At 35.3% G+C, this 21,935-nt stretch overlaps 1 protein-coding gene across 1 annotated transcript in view; it reads right to left on the reverse strand.

Moving 5' to 3' along the window:
• Positions 1–5,530: 5,530 nt before the first annotated feature.
• LOC143909473 (D-beta-hydroxybutyrate dehydrogenase, mitochondrial) overlaps positions 5,531–21,935 on the reverse strand; it is a 33,354-nt gene continuing 16,949 nt past the window's right edge. Inside the window, exons 5-6 of the mRNA XM_077427469.1 lie at positions 8,287–8,648; positions 5,531–6,361 (exon numbers count right to left, since the gene is read on the reverse strand). Of these exons, the coding sequence (XP_077283595.1) occupies positions 6,206–6,361; positions 8,287–8,648 (518 nt within the window). The 3' untranslated portion in view covers positions 5,531–6,205. The remainder of the gene's footprint in view (positions 6,362–8,286; positions 8,649–21,935) is intronic.

The following is a 21,935-nucleotide window of genomic DNA, read 5'->3' on the forward strand; positions in this document are numbered from 1 at the left end:
TGTTTTGAATATTATTCATGATGCACTATGCAGCAAGTTGCAGACTGGAAGTATGTAGAGTGAATTCTCTCTGCTATCATAAAACGGTCCTCGGTGGACTTATTAAAGTTTCAGTTTCTCAGGTGGTCTTGAAACTTACCACTTTTATGCGGTGGCGAAGCTTAAGAGCCTCCATTTAGGTTCACATTATCAAAGTATATTATAGGACGTAAGCATTCTTGTATTAAATTCAAAATGACACCGAATCGATCACGCTGTTACTTGAAAATATACCTACATAAATATGTATATGAGCCGTTATATTTAAAAGTGGCCAAAGTCCACTTTTCTTTATTTTGAGAAATATTTCGCAAAACATTAAATATAATATTTTACGTACATATAACAATATTTAAAAATACTGGTAGTCTCCCATAGGTTTATTCTGCTTTTTAGAGATTCTGGATATATCGAATTAAAATAAGTGATAATAATTTGTGAATTAAGTCAAACAGAAATAGTATTTTTAGACCTGAATAATATTTTTTCATACAAAACTAATATAAACCTTGTTTTTAAAAAACTCTTTTTTACCAAAGTTTTTACAAGGCTCTTCTATATTTCACTTCGCTCATTGGTCTGAAAATATATTATATTAGATATATCCTACATTCTTTCGATCGTTTTAAAACTTTGCCATTTTGCGTGGTTTGATCAACAATTGATATTCAAATCCATGCCGTCAATACGATCGTGAAAAATAATCGCAATAGACACGTTGGAAAATGCTACAATTTTGACCATCTTGACGTCTTATGGTAAGTAGTCTTATATATTTACCTTTCCACCACCCTCTCGTTTTGTCAGATTTTAATGGTTTAAATGCCTATAAATTTTTCTTTTTCACACTATATCTTATAAAATTTGTATTATTTCGACTATTCTTGTGGATTAATAACAAAAATTCGTTTATTTTATCGAGGTAAGCCAGTTATCAATAGAATTTTTATAATAGTCGAAATAGGTTTTTTCTAAGTTTAATTTTATTTAATTCTCATATTTTTATTTTTTTATTTATTTACATATATACCAGGAAAGCCTTACAGGTAAATCCCAATATAAAGACAATTTCATATATTGTCCCTATTGATTCAATTCAGATTCGTGTAAATACGAGTAAATAATAGTAAGAGATTTTAGCTCGCAATTTTACCGATTTAAAATTCAGCACACTTCCTATCCTTGTTTCAGTTCCAATTACCGATTTCTGTTTTAGTTCCGCTTCCGATTAATTATTACTATACGTATTGTAACTTTATTTTTAATCATGTATCAATTTGTTTCCGAAACCACCCGTTGAAATTTCAACGGACATAAAATTAGTATAATAATAATGACGCATACGGTGTATTAAAAGGTCAAGGTGTATGAAAATATTCAATCAATAAGCATTTTTCAATCTGCGAGATTTTGAGTGATTTGAAACGGATAGGCATTTCGAAAAACATTTTTCATTGTTTGTATTTCGAATACGAGGTTGGATGGATATTTTATTTCATGTACCATTTGTACAAAGGCATCTAACAAACACGTGCGAGTATTTCGTTCTAGATACCCGTATTCCGTGAAGTAATATGATATGTTTGAATTAATTTTTATTTAATTTCATTTTCCAAGAGAAACGTGATATTTTCGTAATAAAAAATTTAACGAAATCGTGCACAATTAATTGTAATTAAATTCAAACATTAAATAATTACTTGGAACATTTTGGGTTTGGCATCGGGTTGCGTAATACCATTGTATATCGGATGGTGTGGGAAACGTCTGGCTATTGGGATACAGTTAGGGATGGGGATGGAGTGTTAGGGAGGGAGAGAAAAAGAGACGGGGCTGGCTAGAAGCAATGGCATAGAAGGTCAAAATGACAGGATTTGAGGACGGGCTGAAGACTGCGAATCCTAAATAATTTACGACCTTTTGTATTATTGTGTACATATGAACAGGATTATGTATCTTTATTTCAAGAGGCTTTCATTGAGTTTACTCAGATTGATACTTGCGAATGGCTGCGTAAACAATAACTTTTTATTTATGATCACAGAAGCTAAGAGAAGTCCTTTGACAATACGTATTAAATTATTTAAAATTAAATCAGCGTTAAAACGCCTCACAGCTTCAGGACAAAATTGCCGCAGCATGGATGGTACAATTACGCATTATATATATATGTTTATACACATGTATGCTTAGTATACATGTATAGTATTCTGGTGTATTCAACAGGAATGCTTAAATTACCTAAGGGATAGTATTTGGCACGGCTGTGAAACAAATTACACGACAAATGTCAAAACGACATTTAATGTCAAATTAACATCTCTAAATTAGCTCGCACGACAGAATCGGCGTTCGCCCGGAAAATCAAAAGTCAAACGGGTTGCCAGTAACAAAAATAAAATTTGACGTTTCAGTGAAATCATAACTATAGATACATTTTCAGTGGGTAATCGTAATATCTTAGCAACCAACACTTATTTATCTAAGGATTAGGTTAGGTTAGGTTAAGTTGTTAGGGTTGTTAGGGTCGGTATTTATTTTTGTCAAATTTTATATTTGTTACTGGCAACCCATTTGACGTTTGATTTGCCGGGCGATAACTGACTCTGTCATGTGAACTATTTTAGATTTCTTTTTATTTGCCGGGCCGATGAATGATACTCATTACCTAATGGGTGTATCAAATCAAAAACTTAATTATTTTTCTCAATATTGTCTAGGGATTCCAAATCCGGCATTAACGAAACCGGTTCTACCAGATATTGGTCGTACAAAATAAACTACTGGTAGTACCAAAATATAATAATTTTAATTTTTTGAAAACGTTGTATTGGCTAGTTTGTATTAGTTAAAAAATGAGTCAACACTCAACATCATTTTTGACCTCTTCTTCTATTTTTACTAACCTCTTCTTATTATATCTATTTTTGAACTGAAAATAGCCGCTAAGTGTATAATAAATTGAAATCCAAAGAAAAAGTATGCCGAAAATATCGCACTTTTACCTGAAACTATTTTCGAATACATACATATGTACATATATTGATTTATAACTGAGTGTTAATTTTTTCGAAAACCTGTCATTTTCACTTGACAATTGTACGTGTATATAATATTTAAAAGCTAAAACCATCCCTTCCACACAAATATTATTCAAAGCAAAGTACGCAAAGTATTTACATTTGCTTAGTTTTTTTTATTTATTTTAGATTGATAATTTTCGCGCGTTGTAGAAGGACTCGACACATTTTTTTTAACTAGGAAAATAAATAATTAAAAAATATTTAATGTAATCGATTAAAATAATCAATTAATAATAATTAAAATTAATCTATAATTGTAATATATAATTGGTTATTAATTAAATTTAATTGTTTAAACACGTCAATAGTGATAGTTATCGGTATTACAGGTAGTGATAAAATTTTCCGGTAGTACTGGTGGTGACAAATGTCGGTATTTTTGAATCCCTAATTCCCGTTGCATATCCGGGAATTAGTGTGACATGTCCTGGTCCGAAGATTAATATGGAGAGTAATTCTTAATCCCCGATTCATTTTGGATGAAGGTACTAACTAATGCGAAATTCATTCCTTGAATATACATAAATGGATATAATAAAGTAAAAAAAAACCTTAGCGATTACATTTCCTATTACGTAAAACCGGCGATCGTTGTCGAGAACGTGACGCGAGAATAATAGTCGAGATTTTGGGATTATTGGCACATTTATTCTTTTATTCGCCTAAATTACGTACCGTGCGATATTTTATCTTCAACGAACGGATATTTGTGTCAAATTCAATGTTCGGTTGGGTACGATTGGTGTCTAAAACATATGTACATATGTAATATGTACATTGCTGTTTGTCAGGCATAATGTGAGCCATTAATTTCACCGATTCGCATTTGAATACACCTAATTCCGAGATAAAGCTCAGACGCTTATCTTAAACACGAACATTTATCTTAATAGCAAGAATGTACAAATATACTCGTTAGAGTAAAATGGAACGATTTCACGGAATTCAAGTATATTGAATACATGTTTACATATTGAAAATGCTAACCATTCTATATTTTTTTTCCTGTTTGAATAAATGTTCCGAATAAACGAGATGTATATATTTATTATACATATTATAACAAATCTCTTTAGATTAATAATACAAAATTCTCCTTTATATTTCATTGTAAATTCAATTCATTTTGTTTGATAAGTGGCATGTAGGATAGCTTGTCGCATTCAGGGTAGTAGTACATGTCGACGCATAAATTGTCACGATACGTGATGACAGACCTTTCTGTACGAACTTCTCTGCTCTACATACATATTTTTTTACAATTTAATCAAGTTTTGTGGTAGTTGAAATGTGTATTTTTTTATTTCAGTATAGACCGTTACGAATTTTAATCATATATTTATATATGTACATACAAATGTTCACACCTACTTTTATATACATATTTCTGTAGCGAGTACCAATTTTGAGTTCAGAGAAGCGACGTTAATGGGAGGGTATTCAAGGACGAATTGTCGAGCAAACACGAAAAAGGATTATATTGTTTCGTAACAATGCTTAAAGGTACACATGGACTCTCCCGAGTGATAAATTACTGAGTGACTGGCTCTTTACGGACCATCCTGTACATAGATGATCCAGCCATTGTTTCATTTTATATTTCCATTCGAAATCAGCGTGCTGAACTAATTATTTTTCGACAGAGTTCACGTTAAAGTAAATTTATTGTGACGAAATTGAAAGCTTGTAGAATTTCCACGGATCTTATCGATTTTCTCGAAGCTTGCCTCGAGTAATAATAAGTTAGGGCAGGTTTCTTCGGAGCAATCTTGAAATTTCGGCTTATTTCTGTAATTTATGGGGGGGTATAACAATACACTGGTATTTTCCTTTATGAATTATTACTATTATTATTAGTATTATTCTAAAAATCACTTTACTATAAAGTCACTTTCGTGTAACACTAATGTGTGTCAAAAGGTGTACTTCTACATATGTGTCAAGAATACTTAGGTCATATCGAATTTTTCATCGGAAAATGCTTCTAACGTAAAAGTGATCTAAGAGCACCAAGAGTATTACATCTAATATATAATTTCAAAAGAGACTTTGTATGAAATTTTTGGTTCTTAGAATCCGTGACGTTATCAAACAAATCTAATTTTCTATGACGACGATATTGATAACGATATCGATTCCGTTGTCAATTTCGATTTCCTTTTCCGTTCCGTATTCAGATTCCTTTTTCAGTTCCGATTCCCTTATAAATAAAAAACTATTTGTTTCTGATTGGCTGTCATTGAATAATATTTTTTTTCGATTAAAATATATTTAATAAAAAAACAAATTAATGTTTACTATTAGATTAGCCATGTTTAAGTGGTTTATATTACAAATACCGAGCGAAGCCTGGTAAAACTACTAGTATTTACATATATAAATATAAATTTATGAAGAAAATCATGAAATAAAGATCAAAATTTTATTTGGATTTTATTATATAGAACTTCTACAATATGGTACAAATTTATATTATATATAGGTATACATAAAAATTTATAAAAAAAACATACAACACAAAATTATTCTAAATACACAACAGTTTCTAATTATTCACGAAATCTGCTCATGATTTAAGTTTTAATTTTCGAATTGAAAGCAGTATAAAACAAAAAAAGACAAACATTAAAGAAATGCTTTAATTTCCGAAATGAAAATTGTTTCGTAATGCTCTAAAATAAATGCATTAAATTGTATAGAAGTCTTAGGCGAAAAGCGATGAAATTTTTTTATTACAATTTCGCAATGATTCACAAGTACCAATTACTTATGCGGAGGTCGAATGTAAAAAATAATTTACAATAGAATTAAAAATTTTATTTTCAAACCGCATACTTACATACATACAATATGGATTAAAATGAATATCCGAATTGTACCCTTGTATACGAATTTTCAAACAAAGGGCTTGATTTGAATGGGCTCGTCTGATACATACGTAAGTACATCTATATTATGCAGATGTGTCGACGTATTCGAGAATGTAAATTTCAACTTATGTAGTTATATGATATCCATAGTATGTGGTGAGTCGATGAGAGTTGGCGCCCGTAATGTAAATGTATCATATTAACGTACGACAATCATTCGAAGAAAATGTCGTAGACGGATCTCGGGAAGTGGTCGGCGACGAAAGTCTGAAGTTTCTCTTGACGTGTGACAGGGGTGTAACGAGCCAGAGGGAACGATCTTGTGACAGCGTCGCACAAAGCTCGCGTCACAGGTGTCAAGTCAGCTCCCTGAAAAAAAAACACCATCAAATTGAACTAATCATTGAGTGACAGTATAACTAACGATTTAATTTTATTTTGAATTCATTACAAAACAATTGAAATTTTCAATATACTACATCATCATCTACAGCCATCCATCTACCATCCACTGCTAGTTGAAAGATTTTCCATTAATTTTGAGCTACTCTCATCCATCTGATCCCGCACATTTTTCTTATTTCATCCACACATTTCCCTATGGCCTTCATTGCACCCTTTTGAATTCTCTCGGGTACCATTCGAGCACTTCTTTCGTTTTTTTCCTTTTGTCATTTCATTTATGTATTAATGATCAATGTACCGCTGGCGTAACGTAGCTGGTGAAATCAATTTTAAGATATCCTTTTTATACCTTTGAAATATTTTTATTTTTCAATATAACTTACATTCATTCAAGTATTTAAAAATATTAACGCACATAAAGTTTTCTATCACATCAAAAAACAAAAACATCTCGTGTAAGGGCAATATTATTTTCTCATATTCTAATATCTTATTCATGTCTTCATTAATATATTATTATGTAGCTATTTTCCATCACACTATTCGATACAGTGCCGGCTGACCAGATTCTGTATGTATCTCTATCGCACAGTAAATAATCGCATGTGTGTGAGGAGTGTTTTCGAGCAGCCCTAGCGCTTCTATGAAACACTTTTCGTACACATGCAACTATGAACTGTGCGATAGAGATTCAGCATCTGACCAGACGCCACTGATTCGATCGTATGACGATTTTTCGTACATACAGAAGTTACAACGACAGTGCGTATATGCATTCGCAGTCTATCAATTGTGGGGCTCGGCAGTAAATAATGGTAAATGCCAAAATTATTAAAATGAGTTTTTTCGTGGAAAAAACTAGCGAGAGATCTTTACTACAAAAAATAGTAAATTTCAAATTCTCTCAAAAGATGGAATTGCTATCTTGGATTACTCATACAGATAAACAATTTTTTAAAAACTTATTTTTTTAATATCTCCAAAAGTGACAAATGTCACTTACCATTTTTTACCGCCAAGCCCTCCAATTGGACTTTCTCACACGGTGCACCTGGCTACTAGTTTTATATACATAATATTGTAACGTGGGAAAATGAAAGAGAGTATCCACTGTCAAAGTGCATTCGTGGGTGAACAATAGAGACCCCAGATTAAGCTAACGTGACTCAGTAAGTGCCCAAACAAAGGATACGCTGGAGTTCTTACAGACCTTGGTCAGTGAATGCGTAAAAAATGGACTCTCCAGGGTAAACCTATAAGTGCCTAGACAATAGACACATTAATGGATCGGGGAAGCTGTGATGAGCAACTTGTCTTTCATAAGGAGGTACACACGGTAGATCAGATTATTCTGGGATGAGCGGTGGTTTCATGTGGACCTCCCTAATCGTTAAACACTTAATTGTCACGCGTTTTTAGACACCGATTCGATTATTTTATATTTGTGTTTAGTGTCAACCCTTGACACTACCTCTTGAATATATAACAAACTAAGGAAAAATATTGACTTTTTTCAATTTCATTAGTATTACAGGACATTTTTAGATGTCACTGTGAAGAAACCGAAATTAATTTCAAATCATAGTCTTAAACAGAAAAGAGCGCGCGCTGGTGCGCGCTTGGCAATTAAGTGGTTAAATAAATGCTGTGAAGCGACTTTGGCCTATCATTTGGATCTCGAACCCACCCCTACACAACATTATAATGTTTTTAAAATTAAGTCCACTATCCAATATAGCACGACTAACCCTCCCCACTCCTCCCTAACAAAAAATCCAGGCTGCTCATCTGATATTGGCTTTCATCAGTATATATATGTATGTACATACATAAATAAAATAATGTTGTTATTTGTCATATGTATATGTGAAAAATCGGTTGAAATTAACCTCTCCCTTGGTGTACTTTTCCAGTGATCTCAAACTCTTCTCGAAGTAGTCCTCGTCGTAGACACCTTTTTGTTCGTCGCTGAGCATCCGCCACATGTCACGTGCCTGTTCAACCAAGGTAGCGTCTGACAGCCAGGCTGTTCCAGATGTGTGTTCTCCGGGGGCTACGACCACTACGTCTACACCCCGGGGGCGTAGCTCCCGTCTCAGGCACGCCGAAAGAGCCTCCAATGCCGATAGTAAGGCACAGTGAACTCCGCGAACTGCTGATGGGGCACGGCATAGACAAGAGCTTACGTTCACGATTCGACCACGAGCACGTCTCACTAGTGGCAGCATTACTTGAATCAGACGAGATGGACCTGAAACAAATAGTTATGGGTTAATGATTGTAAGGATACACATAACGATGGTGATTGTATGAAAAAAAAAGTGTAAACTCATTGTTTGTATTTCAGATATAAGACTTAACAGTAGTAATAGTATTGCAACGTTTTGAAAGTTGAGACAAGTTCGGACGTGTTCAGACGGTTTCACGACGAAACGTTTATGGACAAAATGACTAACGACACAACATCTACGACTAAAGGTCTGTTCATACCTATCCAGCACGACCCGTATCCTGCAGGTGTCATGCAAGTGCGGACAATATTCTTTAGTACATTCTATATGGACGCGCATGAATGCGTAAATGCGCGTGCGCGAATGGAGTATGAATTTTTTGACTTATTTAATTGCGCTTAAAAGTATTCAATTTGTTTCCTTCGTTTTTGTCATTATCGACTGTTGTGGAACCAAAGACGATTTAAGGTCTGTTCATACCTATCCAGCACGACCCGTATCCTGCAGGTGTCAAGCAAGTGCGGATAGTATTCTTTGGCACATTATATGAACGTATTCATACTCCATTCGCGCATGCGCATTTACGCATTCATGCGCGTCCATATAGAATGTACCAAAGAATACTATCCGCACTTGCATGACACCTACAGGATACGGGTCGTGCTGGATAGGTTTGAACAGACCTTAAATGGTTACGGATAAAATGTTTACGGGACATAATGCTCGCGGAAAAAAATTATAACGAGACATAATATTCATACACAAAATATTCATACAAACGTTCAAAAACGACTTTTTTAACAAAAGACATAGTTAAGTAAAAAGTATAAGAATTCACTAAAACGCGTGGTGAAGAAAATTCATACACGTTCTTTGACATATTAGCCAGCAGCATAGCTCGGTCGTCAAGCTTCTGCTCAACACCGAGAGGCACCGGGTTCGATCCCATGAACTGACCTCGATTGAAAAGAATTTTTCTGAATACATCTGCAGTGCTGCTGGTCAGACTATTTCCTATCAGAGTTTGCCAATTTTCTCTGATTTCATTGTTGAAACGGTTCCCGTTGGCTAAAAATCCTTCCTACCTACTATGTCACCACTTAATTTAAAGTGTTGGTCGTTATAATTATTTTCAGTGTCAATTGTAAATGCTTTTCACAATCAACAGAATTACATAATATTAGAGTATGTTCAATGCATCATTTTGTCCGTGAATATTGTCGCTTATTAATTTGGTCCGTGAGCATTATGCCGTGTAAACATTTTGTCGAGGATATTGTGTTGTTAGACGTTTTGTCCGTAGACCGTCGTGATACCGCTAAGACTATTCGTGTCAATATACCTATATATAAATAGGCTGGGTTATTTTTAAGGACATACAAACGTTTATAAATAACATACATATGTACAAACGCCAGATCCCGTATTCTTGAACGAACAAATCAATACATCTTGTGAGGCGACATTGACATTTAATTTGGACCGTAGTTAGTATCAAGAGTAGTCCGTTGATGCTTTGAACAATAATAATTAGTTTGCCGACTGATTTACAATCAGTCCACAATATGGCGGCGAATATAAGCAAAAAAAATTACATAAGGTATTTTTAATGACTATAATAAAGGAAATTTCATATTTTTTTATTCCAACAATGACGACAATGACAAAATGAATGAATCTTTGTGTATCAGGAACGTTTTTTAAGACACTTCAGTTCTGGTAATTTTTAAAAGCTTTTTGTGAGTCATACAAGATGCTTTTAACAAGAGTTTTACAATGTATGTACGTTGTGTAAAATAAAGAAATAAAATATTTTTTATCATTTATTAACATCATAACTAAAATAAAGATATGAAACTTGTTTTTACTTTGAAAAGAAAAATGAATTACGTATATATTTTACATATATATATATATATATATATATATATATATATATATATATATATATATATATATATATATATATATATATATATATATATATATATATATATGTACTATGTACATATGTACATGTATGTATGAATTTCATTTTGTTCTCGAAGGTTCCTGAGCTGTCTAGAAATAATATTATATTTAGGATTCTTGAAATAAAAATTTAAATTCTGAAAAGGTTCGCAACGTTTCTGCGTATTTCAGTTGGTCCATTCGAATCCGAAAGTTGTTTGTTTTACCTTCGTCTAAAGTTTGAATAAGCAAACGAGCTGCCTTTTGGGCAGATCCCAAGAAGACCCCCGAAAATGCTTAAAGAATTAACTGCAATATAATATTATTTCACAGTGTAAAAAAACAGACATTCAATAAATTTGAAAACAAAGACGAAAATTTTGAATAACATTAATAGCTGCAATCATATGACAATCGTTTGACTCTACATATTTTGTAATAGTATTACATATTTTGTAATAGTATAATAGGATAACGTATTAAAAAAAATATAAATGCAAAGAAATATTATATTAGTTTATATGGGAATATTTATTTTTTACGTCCATGCAAAATTCCATAAAATATAATATGTAAGCGTGGGCGACCGTCGTTGTATGGCACGGACATGTCCTTCCGGGAAAACAAAAGGAAACCCATGGAAATTGGTTGGAGACTAGAAAATAAAACGTCCACCCTAGGACGTCATGTAGTTGTATATTTAAGTGGGCTCAATTTATATAAAATTCAAAATAAATAAAAACTTAAAAATGCAACCTCATTATTGGTAATGAAGATTAATATTCATACACGTAGATCATTGCATCATACATTATTATTTAGTAATTGGAATAAATATAGCTATAAGATTCTAAAAACATTGTATCATATTATATGTATGTTGTGTAATGATGTTTAAAAATGTTAGCAATGTAATTTAACTTTCTCACGCAAAAACGTTATCTACAAACCTTTATTGCTCGTAAAATGAAAATTACCTTTCATATTTGTATACTTCGCGTTAGCCTGTTATGTTTTCGAAGAAATATATAAATTTTACGATCGGCATTTTAATATCTAAATACATTTATTCGGGATGTACATCAATAATAATATAAATATGCCACAAATTCGGGGCGTTTATTAATTCCTTAAATGAAATTTATTTCAGACTATGTATGTTCAAGAAAAAACACTATTGGACGAGTTAAGCGTCGAGGGTGATCCTATTTTCCGTAAATGGATAGGTGGCCTAAAGGGGAATCCCCCAGAGAGCTGATTCACATGACAGTTTAGATCAGGCATTATCAACCTGGTCATTTTAGAATTTGTATTACTTATAAAAGAATATCCAAGTAAGATTTCATACAAAAACTTTTTTTGTGATACCACGTAAATATTATACATATGTACATAAGTTGAAAATAAAATTTTATTTATTTTATTTTTTACATACATATATACTGGAAAGGCCTAACAGTTAGATGCGCCTTCCAAGACAATTAATTACAAACATTACAGCGTTTTCATTACATAAATCTGTAATGTGTATTTTGAGAGGCTGAAGAATACGAAATTAAAAATTAAATAATTAATTAATTAATCCATAGAGACATCTATGGATTAAGACTTGTAAATAAATTTTCACATATTGTACATAAATAAAATTCAGATATTTGTAACATAGCGGGTAGGCTGATTTTTGCCAATTTGATGGAGGAACCGTTTCAACAATGAAATCAGATAAATCGGCAAACTCTGATAACAAACGATCAACTTGGAGTCACGAATATCCAAGTCTGACCAGAAGTATTAAAGACTAGCACGGGATGGAACCCGGTAACCTCTCGCTGCTAAACATAAACGCAACTACCGAGCCATACTGCTGGCTAATAAATGAAATTAAATTTTAATAAAAATTCGAATGTAATCATTAATTAGAAAAAAATAGTTAGTAATCCAATACCCGTATATATTTACATATTTATCTTCATATGTATAGTTTTCTTCAATAGGGTCGTCGGTATTATACCAATTGTATTTTTTTCGCTTGTGTCCATCGCTTTTCAGGAAAATCTTTTCATAAGAAATCCCATTTAAAATGGATGTCTGATGTTCAAATACCTATGTAAATAAAGGAAAATCCTTGAAGGCATCTGTTCTAATCAATAGCTCGCGTATTCAGCGACAAAGCTTGGTGGTGTGTGAAGAAGGATGCGTGAATGGAACCCTCGCTTTAAAGCGAAAAAGCAAGAAGACGTATGTGACATTCAGAAACCGTATAAAAGAGTGAATTTTGTATATCGTTTTTTTAAAAAGGAAGAAGGAATTTTTAATTTCACCTCGGGACCGAAATTCCTCAAAGCCGAAATCTATACCCTCGAAGTATTTAGACGGAAAATTTTGATTGCAAATTGTTCAATATTTGTTTTTGGGCTAGAAGTATCTAGCTAAGCTAATTAAAGATAAACATCGATACAATTCTCATTAAACAAACACGAAATTGCTTACTTGGTTAAATTTGTAGACGCCATTTCACACAAAAACGTTTCATAAAGGCATACATACGTACTACATGCATACACTGTATGTTTTTTGAATACAGCGCTACAAGCCGTGAAATGTTACTGAACACGTTACAATATTACAGCAATATAATTAGCAAAATATCACGTTGATGTGGCTTTTAGTGTGAATCTGAAATAAAATTACAAGTTCGCAACGGAGAAAGTTAGCAAAATAACGCGTCGAAAACGAAATGTGACGGGTGTTTGCGTATGTTTTAAGGCGAAATTAATTCCCATAGCGAACATTCACAAGGCGACAGATACATTATAGCGCCTTCGGGATTTTCCCCTTTGTCCCAGCCACATCCCTAATGGCATTCTTGTGCCTTATTTTCACGTAAGAAAAACACTAAGACGAGCCGGATATTTCATTACGTCTCTCGGGATTTGAAGGTTGCGTTCTTTTCAGTTAGCGATAAAGATCATCAGGATACATTTTTAAAGGTATATAATATAATATTTAAAACGGAAATTTTGTTGTTCAAGCCCCAGAGAAAAATTAACAGTTGCCAACTCACAATTTTTGTATTTTAAAAAAGTATTTATTTGTAAGATACATTAACACGATACAACTTTAACCATCATATAAAATTTTACATAGTACATACATATATATGTACATATATATATATATATATATATATATATATATATATATATATATATATATATATATATATATATGTATATATACATATATATATATATACATTTATATATATATATATATATATATATATATATATATATATATATATATATATATATATATATATATATATATATATATATATATATATATATATATATATATATCTATACATGCAAATATACATATATGTACATATATTTGCATGACGTTTACTTATATTGATTTTTGATTACAGAGGTTTTAGAGGGAGGGAGAAGGAGAGTCAACTCAAAATTTGATAGAATTAAATGTCGCATTTGGAAATCTTTAAAATTGAAAATTGACTGTCGAATCCTGTTCCATTCAAAGAATAGTCAAATAAAATATAATTATATGATGAAAATATTCTATTCATTAGTCCAGTAGCCACTGATCAATTTGCCCATATATAATTTATTTGAAACATCCCCAAGGACCAGGTAGCGTATGTTTTACGTACATAAATTTTCGATGGGATCAATTTAATGGCACCATTCGGAACCGCGTCATGTTCAAGTCCAGGGCATATCAAGTTTTTGTTCGATTTCACGAAATATTGAAAAGGTCTAATGTTAGTTTTGTGACTTGTTGCCTAAGTAGATTGAGTTCTAAGCAACAGGTGAAATATTTTATGCTTAAGTGACTTTCAAAAGAAGCTAATGGCATCTTAAGGGTTACTAAAAAATGTATGCCAGGTCAAAAGTTCAAAGTGGGGAAAACGATGCAATGGGTAGAAATATTTTAGTATACCTTATCTTACCTTTTGTATATTGTAAATTGTATATTTTTCAAAATTGACTTTTTGAAATGTATAATTGAATTTTAAACCGTTGAAATGTATAATTGAATTTAATATTATTTTTCGCATGTCTTCACCATAATTGTTGAAAATATTATGCACTGTGATATACATATATTAATATCTGATCGATTTTATCAACTTAGTTGTGAATAATTCACCGCAGAGATTATTCTATTTTATAGAAGCTACTCTCGTTCAATCTCATTATTTTCGAGTAACAGATTGAAAAGAAAAGAAAAGGCAGAAGGAAAATTGAAACGAAAAAAATCAGGACAATTATCATCAAAGGAATGACGTCTCATTTCATTTCGTTTTGAATGGACAAAAACCGAAAAATTATAAGATAGTGTTAATAATTATTTAATTGAACCATAGTAGGATATTTAATTTATGTATTATAATTACATTTCGTTATGGGGAGAAATGTTGAAAGCGTATGGCTTTTGGGGTTAAACCTACCGATCCGCAACTTCGTAACAACTCGCGGTTCTATAGGTCGCAGTTTGGTAAACCCCAGTGATGTCGATATGACAATTTTATGCAAATTGTGGCATTTTGTGAAGATATCATAATGATATTATAATGAAAATGAAAATATTATAATGCAAAAGTTTTACAATGAATTCGGTGTATTATGTATAACCTTATTAAAATTGTTGAAATTTAATTTGGAAATAGGTACTGAAAGCTTACGCTATAAATTGAATTAGGTTGATGGCATAAAAACGTCCATCAAATAAATTTGTTTTATTTTCCAGCACCTAAGTTATAAATATTATGAAAAATCCAAATATCAAAACGATAAGAATTTTATTTGAGAAGTTATCAACATGGATGTTTCGAGAAATGTAAGACATAAATTTTCTTTACAAAGCGCGTAGGCTTATATTTAAGAGCTTTCACATTCAGCAACAATTTTCAGATGGGAAAAATACTTCAAGTGCTCGGTTCCTCTGAATTAGAAATTCGCTTCTTTCATATATTCATGCCGAAAATAAACATATTGCTCAACCTTCACAGAGGCAAGCGAGAAGCGGCTCTTCGTCAACAAATAATATAAAAATTTAATAATTTCTTTCATTTGAAGTTTTATAAAACCATCTTCAGACTTTTGGGCATAGAAACATTATATTTCCAAGTTCAATTGTATTATTTTTTTGAAATAAACTTCTTATAAAATGTAATAAATGGATCTGTTGTGAAAATATTTTCCCTAAAAAAAAGTTCATGTATCATATTTTCTGTATATTTATGTCATCACAATTTTTATTTGAGACGTTAAATTATACGTCAAAATTCAACGGAATAATTCGATCAAACAAAATCGTATTGAAGAAAAATATGTTGAAAAAGGATCAAAAATGGCGTTTACGTCGACATGCATACACGCACAAGAGATTATTTTGATAATAGGTATGAAATTCGATACTCCTCTTTAGAATCAATATTTTTTTAATACATAGCATATTAAAAAAATTCGGATGTGAACAACCCCTGACTTTATCTATAAGGAATATAGGAAGGTTACAAAACAAAGTTCGATATTGAACCGTACAGACAGATTATGAAGTACTAATAACTATGACAGCATTTTCGATACAAAATGAGCGCAAATGTATGGAAACTTATGCACAAGACAAAAGTTCTACTTCCAATTGTCGGTTTTTTTCAATTTTTTTTTATTAATTAAAACCAATAACAGTATTATAGACAATAAATATCAAAAAGGTTAAAATAATTTAAAAGGTCAAAATTAAATAATGAAATATTAAAAAAAAAAACACTACTTCTGGTTTACGAATTCTGACCAAAACCTTATCAGCTCTAAGTTAGTACATAAAGAGTACAAATATAAATTGTCAACATGATACGTTTAGGGGTGTGGACAGAGTAGTGGGCACAATATTTTTATTACAAACCTCCTTTACGTTTCACACGGTCTTCGTTTAAGACGTCATTTTTGACCATTCTAAGAGGTAAAAATCCCACTTCCGTTTCATTAAATTTAGTGAATTATTTTTACTTAAAATCGCGATCTTTATTATACACAATAAATATCAATTTAGAAGGTCAAAATAAAATAATGAAATATTGTTTTAAAAAAAAATACTACTTCCAGTTTACGAATTCTGACCAAAACGTTAGCAACTATAAGTTAGTACATAAATAATACAAATATAAATTTTCAGCTTAATGCGTTCAGAAGTGTGGACAGAATCCAGGCGATAACATTTTTGACCTTTCTAAGAGGAAAAACTCCCACTTCCGGTTTATTAAATTTAGTGATTTTTTTTTATTTTCATCACATTGATACAAGAATTTTTTCGTGAAGAACACATATGTTTAAGAGGTCGAATAAAATAGTGGAAGAAAAATCGAACAAGAGTAAACTGCCACTTCCGGTTGAGGGATGCTTACCAAATTTTATACATAACCTGATATTACTCTTAAACATTTAGATATGAAATTTCAGTTCAATAAACCATAAAGTTTCTGAGAAAAACATAAAAAACCGCGATTCTCCAGAGTAAATGTACTACTTCCGGTTCAGATAAAAATATTTAAAAAACATAAAGTTATAAAAATTATTATTTCTATTACATGTAAAAAAATTTTAGTCCGATTTAGTGAGCGGTTTGGGAGATAATTGAATTCAAAAACTTAAAAAAAAGAGGACACCTATAAGGGGAGGTACCATTTCCAGTCAACTTAAAAATTTGAAAAAAATTTACATCGTGTCAATAAGAATTTTAGTAACTGATACTGATTTTCAGTTCGATAGGATTAACGTTGTTCAAAAAATCCCCAAAATATACAGACACACACGCACACATTTTTTCTAGATCATGAAAACGTGATTAGTAATCGATTCTGAGTTCTAATTAGTAAAAATTTCGAGTTCGAATATTCGCATGATCACAAAACTTCATCTATTGTTACTACGTACATATCTTATCTTCTATCTTCTTCTAATCTATAATTTGGAAAGAGACTTTGTATGTATCCTTGGTCATCGTCGTCGTCGTCGTCGTCCGTAGATCGGTGACGTCATCGAACACGTGATTCGATTTTTTTTTTTTCGATCCATGGGCGCCGATTTGTTTTTTTCGTTTCAATGGATTCACCCCCGCGGGGGCGCAAGGCGAGTAGCTTCATGGGGCCCCGCCAGGGGCGCCACAAGGGGCGCAGCCCCGTGGGGCCCCAGCCTCATGGGGCGCAGCCCCATGGGGCTCAAAAGGGGGCGCCACAAGGGGCGCAGCCCCGTGGGGCCCCGGGGGGGCCCAGCCTCATGGGGCGCAGCCCCATGGGGCTCAAAAGGGGGCGCCACATGGGGCGCAGCCCCGTGGGGCCCCGAAAGGGGGCCCGGGGGGCCCAGCCTCATGGGGCGCAGCCCCATGGGGCTCAAAAGGGGGCGCCACAAGGGGCGCAGCCCCGTGGGGCCCCGAAGGGGGCCCGGGGGGCCCAGCCTCATGGGGCGCAAGCCCTAATAGGCATTAACTAAGGGGGGCGAAGCCCTAGACGGCAATTAATCATGGGGGCGCGGAGGGGCGAAGCCCTAAAAGGCAACTGATCATGGGGGCGAAGCCTTAGACGGCATTTAATCATGGGGGCGCGGAGGGGCGAAGCCCTAAAAGGCATTAACTAGGGGGGGCGAAGCCCTAGACGGCATTTAATCATGGGGGTGCGGAGGGGCGAAGCCCTAAAAGGCATTAACTAAGGGGGGCGAAGCCCGAAACGGCAATTAATCTTGGGGGCGCGGGGGGCGAAGCCCTAAAAGGCATTAACTAAGGGGGGCGAAGCCCTAGACGGCTTTGAATCATGGGGGCGCGGAGGGGCGAAGCCCTAAAAGGCAACTGATCATGGGGGCGAAGCCCTAAACGGCAATTGCTCATGGGGCGTGGAGGGGTGAAGCCCTAGAAGGCAAAGGCTCAGGGGGGTGCCGAGGGCGAAGCCCTAGAAGGCAAAAAAAAAAAATTGATTTTTTTTTTTGATTTTTTTTAATTTTTTTTTTTTTTTTAATTAAATTAGCTTAGTCATGTTTAAGCGGTTTATATTATAAACACTGAGCGAAGCCGGGTAATACAGCTAGTAATCTATAATTTGGAAAGAGACTTTGTATGTATGTAAATATCCTTGGTCGTCGTCGTCCGTAGATCGGTGACGTCATCGAACACGTGATTCGATTTTTTTTTTTTTTCGATCCATGGGCGCCGATTTGTTTTATTCGTTTCGCGAGTAGCTTCATGGGGCCCCGTGGGGCCCCAAAGGGGGCCCGGAGGGCGCAGCCTCATGGGGCGCAGCCCCATGGGGCTCAAAAGGGGGCGCAGCTTTATGGGGCACAGCCTTATCGGCCGCAGCCTTATGGGGCGCAACCTTATGGGGCGCAGCCTTATGGGGCGCTGTCTTATGGGGCGCAGCCTTAGGGGCGCAGCCTTATGGGGCGCCGCCTTATGGGGCGCCGCCTTATGGGGCGCCGCCTTATGGGGCGCCGCCTTATGGGGCGCCGCCTTATGGGGCGCCGCCTTATGGAGCTTAGCCACATGGGGCCCCGAAGGGGGCGCAAGGGGGCGCAGCCTCATGGGGCGCAGCCCCATGGGGCCTCAAAGGGGGCGCAGCCTCATGGGGCGTAGCCCCATGGGGCCCCGAAGGGGGCGCAGGGGGGCGCAGTCTCATGGGGCGTAGCCTTATGGGGCGCTGTCTTATGGGGCGCAGTCTTATGGGGCGCCGCCTTATGGAGCTTAGCCGCATGCGGCCCCGAAGGGGGCGCAGCTTCATGGGGCGCAGCCCCATGGGGCCCCAAAGGGGGCGCAGCCTCATGGGGCCCCGAAGGGGGTGCAGCCTCATTGGGCCCCAAAGGGGGCGCAGGGGGGCGCAGCCTCATGGGGCGCCGCCTTATGGGGCGCTGCCTTATGGGGCGCCGCCTTATGGGGCGCAGCCTTATGGGGCGCTGTCTTATGGGGCGCAGCCTTATGAGGCGCCGCCATATGGGGCGCCGCCTTATGGGGCGCCGCCTTATGGGGCGCCGCCTTATGGGGCGCCGCCTTATGGGGCGCCGCCTTATGGGGCGCCGCCTTATGGGGCGCCGCCTTATGGAGCTTAGCCGCATGGGGCCCCGAAGGGGGCGCAGCCTTATGAGGCGAAGCCCTAAACGGCAACTGATCATGGGGGCGAAGCCCTTGACGGCATTTAATCATGGGGGCGCGGAGGGGCGAAGCCCTAATAGGCATTAACTAAGGGGGGCGAAGCCCTAGGCGGCATTTAATCATGAAGGTGCGGAGGGGCGAAGCCCCAAAAGGCATTAATTATGGGGGGCGAAGCCCTAAACGGCATTTAATAATGGGGGCGCGGAGGGGCGAAGCCCTAAAAGGCATTAACTAAGGGGGGCGAAGCCCTAAACGGCATTTAATAATGGGGGCGCGGAGGGGCGAAGCCCTAAAAGGCAACTGATAATGGGGGCGAAGCCCTAGACGGCAATTAACCATGGGGACGTGGAGGGGCGAAGCCCTTATCGGCAATTGATCATGGGGGCGAAGCCCTAGACGGCATTTAATCATGAGGGTGCGGTGGGGCGAAGCCCCAAAAGGCATTAGCTAAGGGGGGCGAAGCCCTAAACGGCAATTAATCTTGGGGGCGCGGGGGGCGAATCCCTAAAAGGCATTAACTAGGGGGGGCGAAGCCCTAGACGGCATTTAATCATGGGGGTGCGGAGGGGCGAAGCCCTAAAAGGCAAAGGCTCAGGGGGGTGCCGAGGGCGAAGCCCTAGAAGGCAAAAAAAAAAATTTGATTTTTTTTTTGATTTTTTAAAATTTTTTTTTAGATTTTTTTTTAGATTTTTTTTTAATTTTTTTTTAATTTTTTTTTTAAATTTTTAAATTTTTTTTTTTTTTTAATTAAATTAGCTTAGTCATGTTTAAGCGGTTTATATTATAAACACTGAGCGAAGCCGGGTAATACAGCTAGTGTATATATAAAGTAACGAATCTGAGCGCCATATTTTCCTCAAAAGGAAAAAAATTCAAAGAAGAAATATTGTTAGAAATTTCGTCGTTTGAGAAAACTGACAGAATTGAATGGGTGCGACCCTTTTTGCGGAGTTAGGTCAGTTTTGCGGACAAGGGTAAACTTTTTTTTACAAATTGAATAATGATGTCGTTGACTTCACAAAAACACAATGCTGACTTCGAAATATTATTCATGCGTTACGAAAAACCTTTTCCATGCTTACAATTTCATTTTCCATAATCACAGATGTTGAAATTATTACAGAATATTAACCATTTTCTAATCAAAAGGCCAATAACACTGAGCAGAAACTTAAATTTATTTTCTGTCCTATTTCTTGACCATTTTTTCTCAGGTACAAACACAATATATTTTGCCCAAAGCAACGCATAATTCCTATATATGTACATATATATATATATATATATATATATATATATATATATATATATATATATATATATATATATATATATATATATATATATATATATATATATATATATATATATATATATATATATATATATATATGTATGTATTATATAATATATGCATGTATTATATAATACTTAAGCAATATCGTTTCGGCTGTATTTGCTTGGGTAATATAATACAGAGACACGTATTTTTCACATTTTGCGATAGATGCTAAATATATTCCAAAATTCGGAATAGATGCAGAATATTGGCGAATAGTTAATAGTGTATATGCTGACATATTTCAGTAAATATAATTTAACTAGTTTTGTGCCCATTGATTTCAACGGGTAGCTTCGGAAAGGAATTGATAAACGTATTACAATAAAGTTATATCTACATATGTATATACATACATATGTAAATAAGAAGAGGTTAGTAAAAAAAAAATCAATGTTTGCCTGTCTGTCTGTCTATCAGGTATGCGTTCCTATACCATTCGACCGATTGCGATGAAACTTACATGAGCTATTGTGTATATGCCCGCGATGGTTTCTGTAAAAAAATAGGTGAATTAATGTGTGTGTGTGTGTCTTCGTGGATGTGAGCATGTGTGTACGCTCCATGTCAGGTGCTCAATATCAGGAGCACATGTTAGACGCTCCACACCCCCCCCCCACATCACCGCTACCACGCTTACCCACTACCCTACTTCCCAGCGTCTCCTCGACACGATCGGTCGTCATGTCACATCCCTATTGCATAACGTATACTCCTGATATTCTAAAATTTGTTTTTTGAAATCTCTATACTTGTCTACACGTCCGCCACATATGTTCATACTAACATAAATACATACATCATCGCACAAATCTTAAAGAAGCATCTGTGGAAACTTGCTCCATGCTTAGTTTTA

Source organism: Arctopsyche grandis, chromosome 3 (genome assembly GCF_051622035.1).
Source record: "Arctopsyche grandis isolate Sample6627 chromosome 3, ASM5162203v2, whole genome shotgun sequence".
NCBI lineage: Eukaryota > Metazoa > Arthropoda > Insecta > Trichoptera > Hydropsychidae > Arctopsyche > Arctopsyche grandis.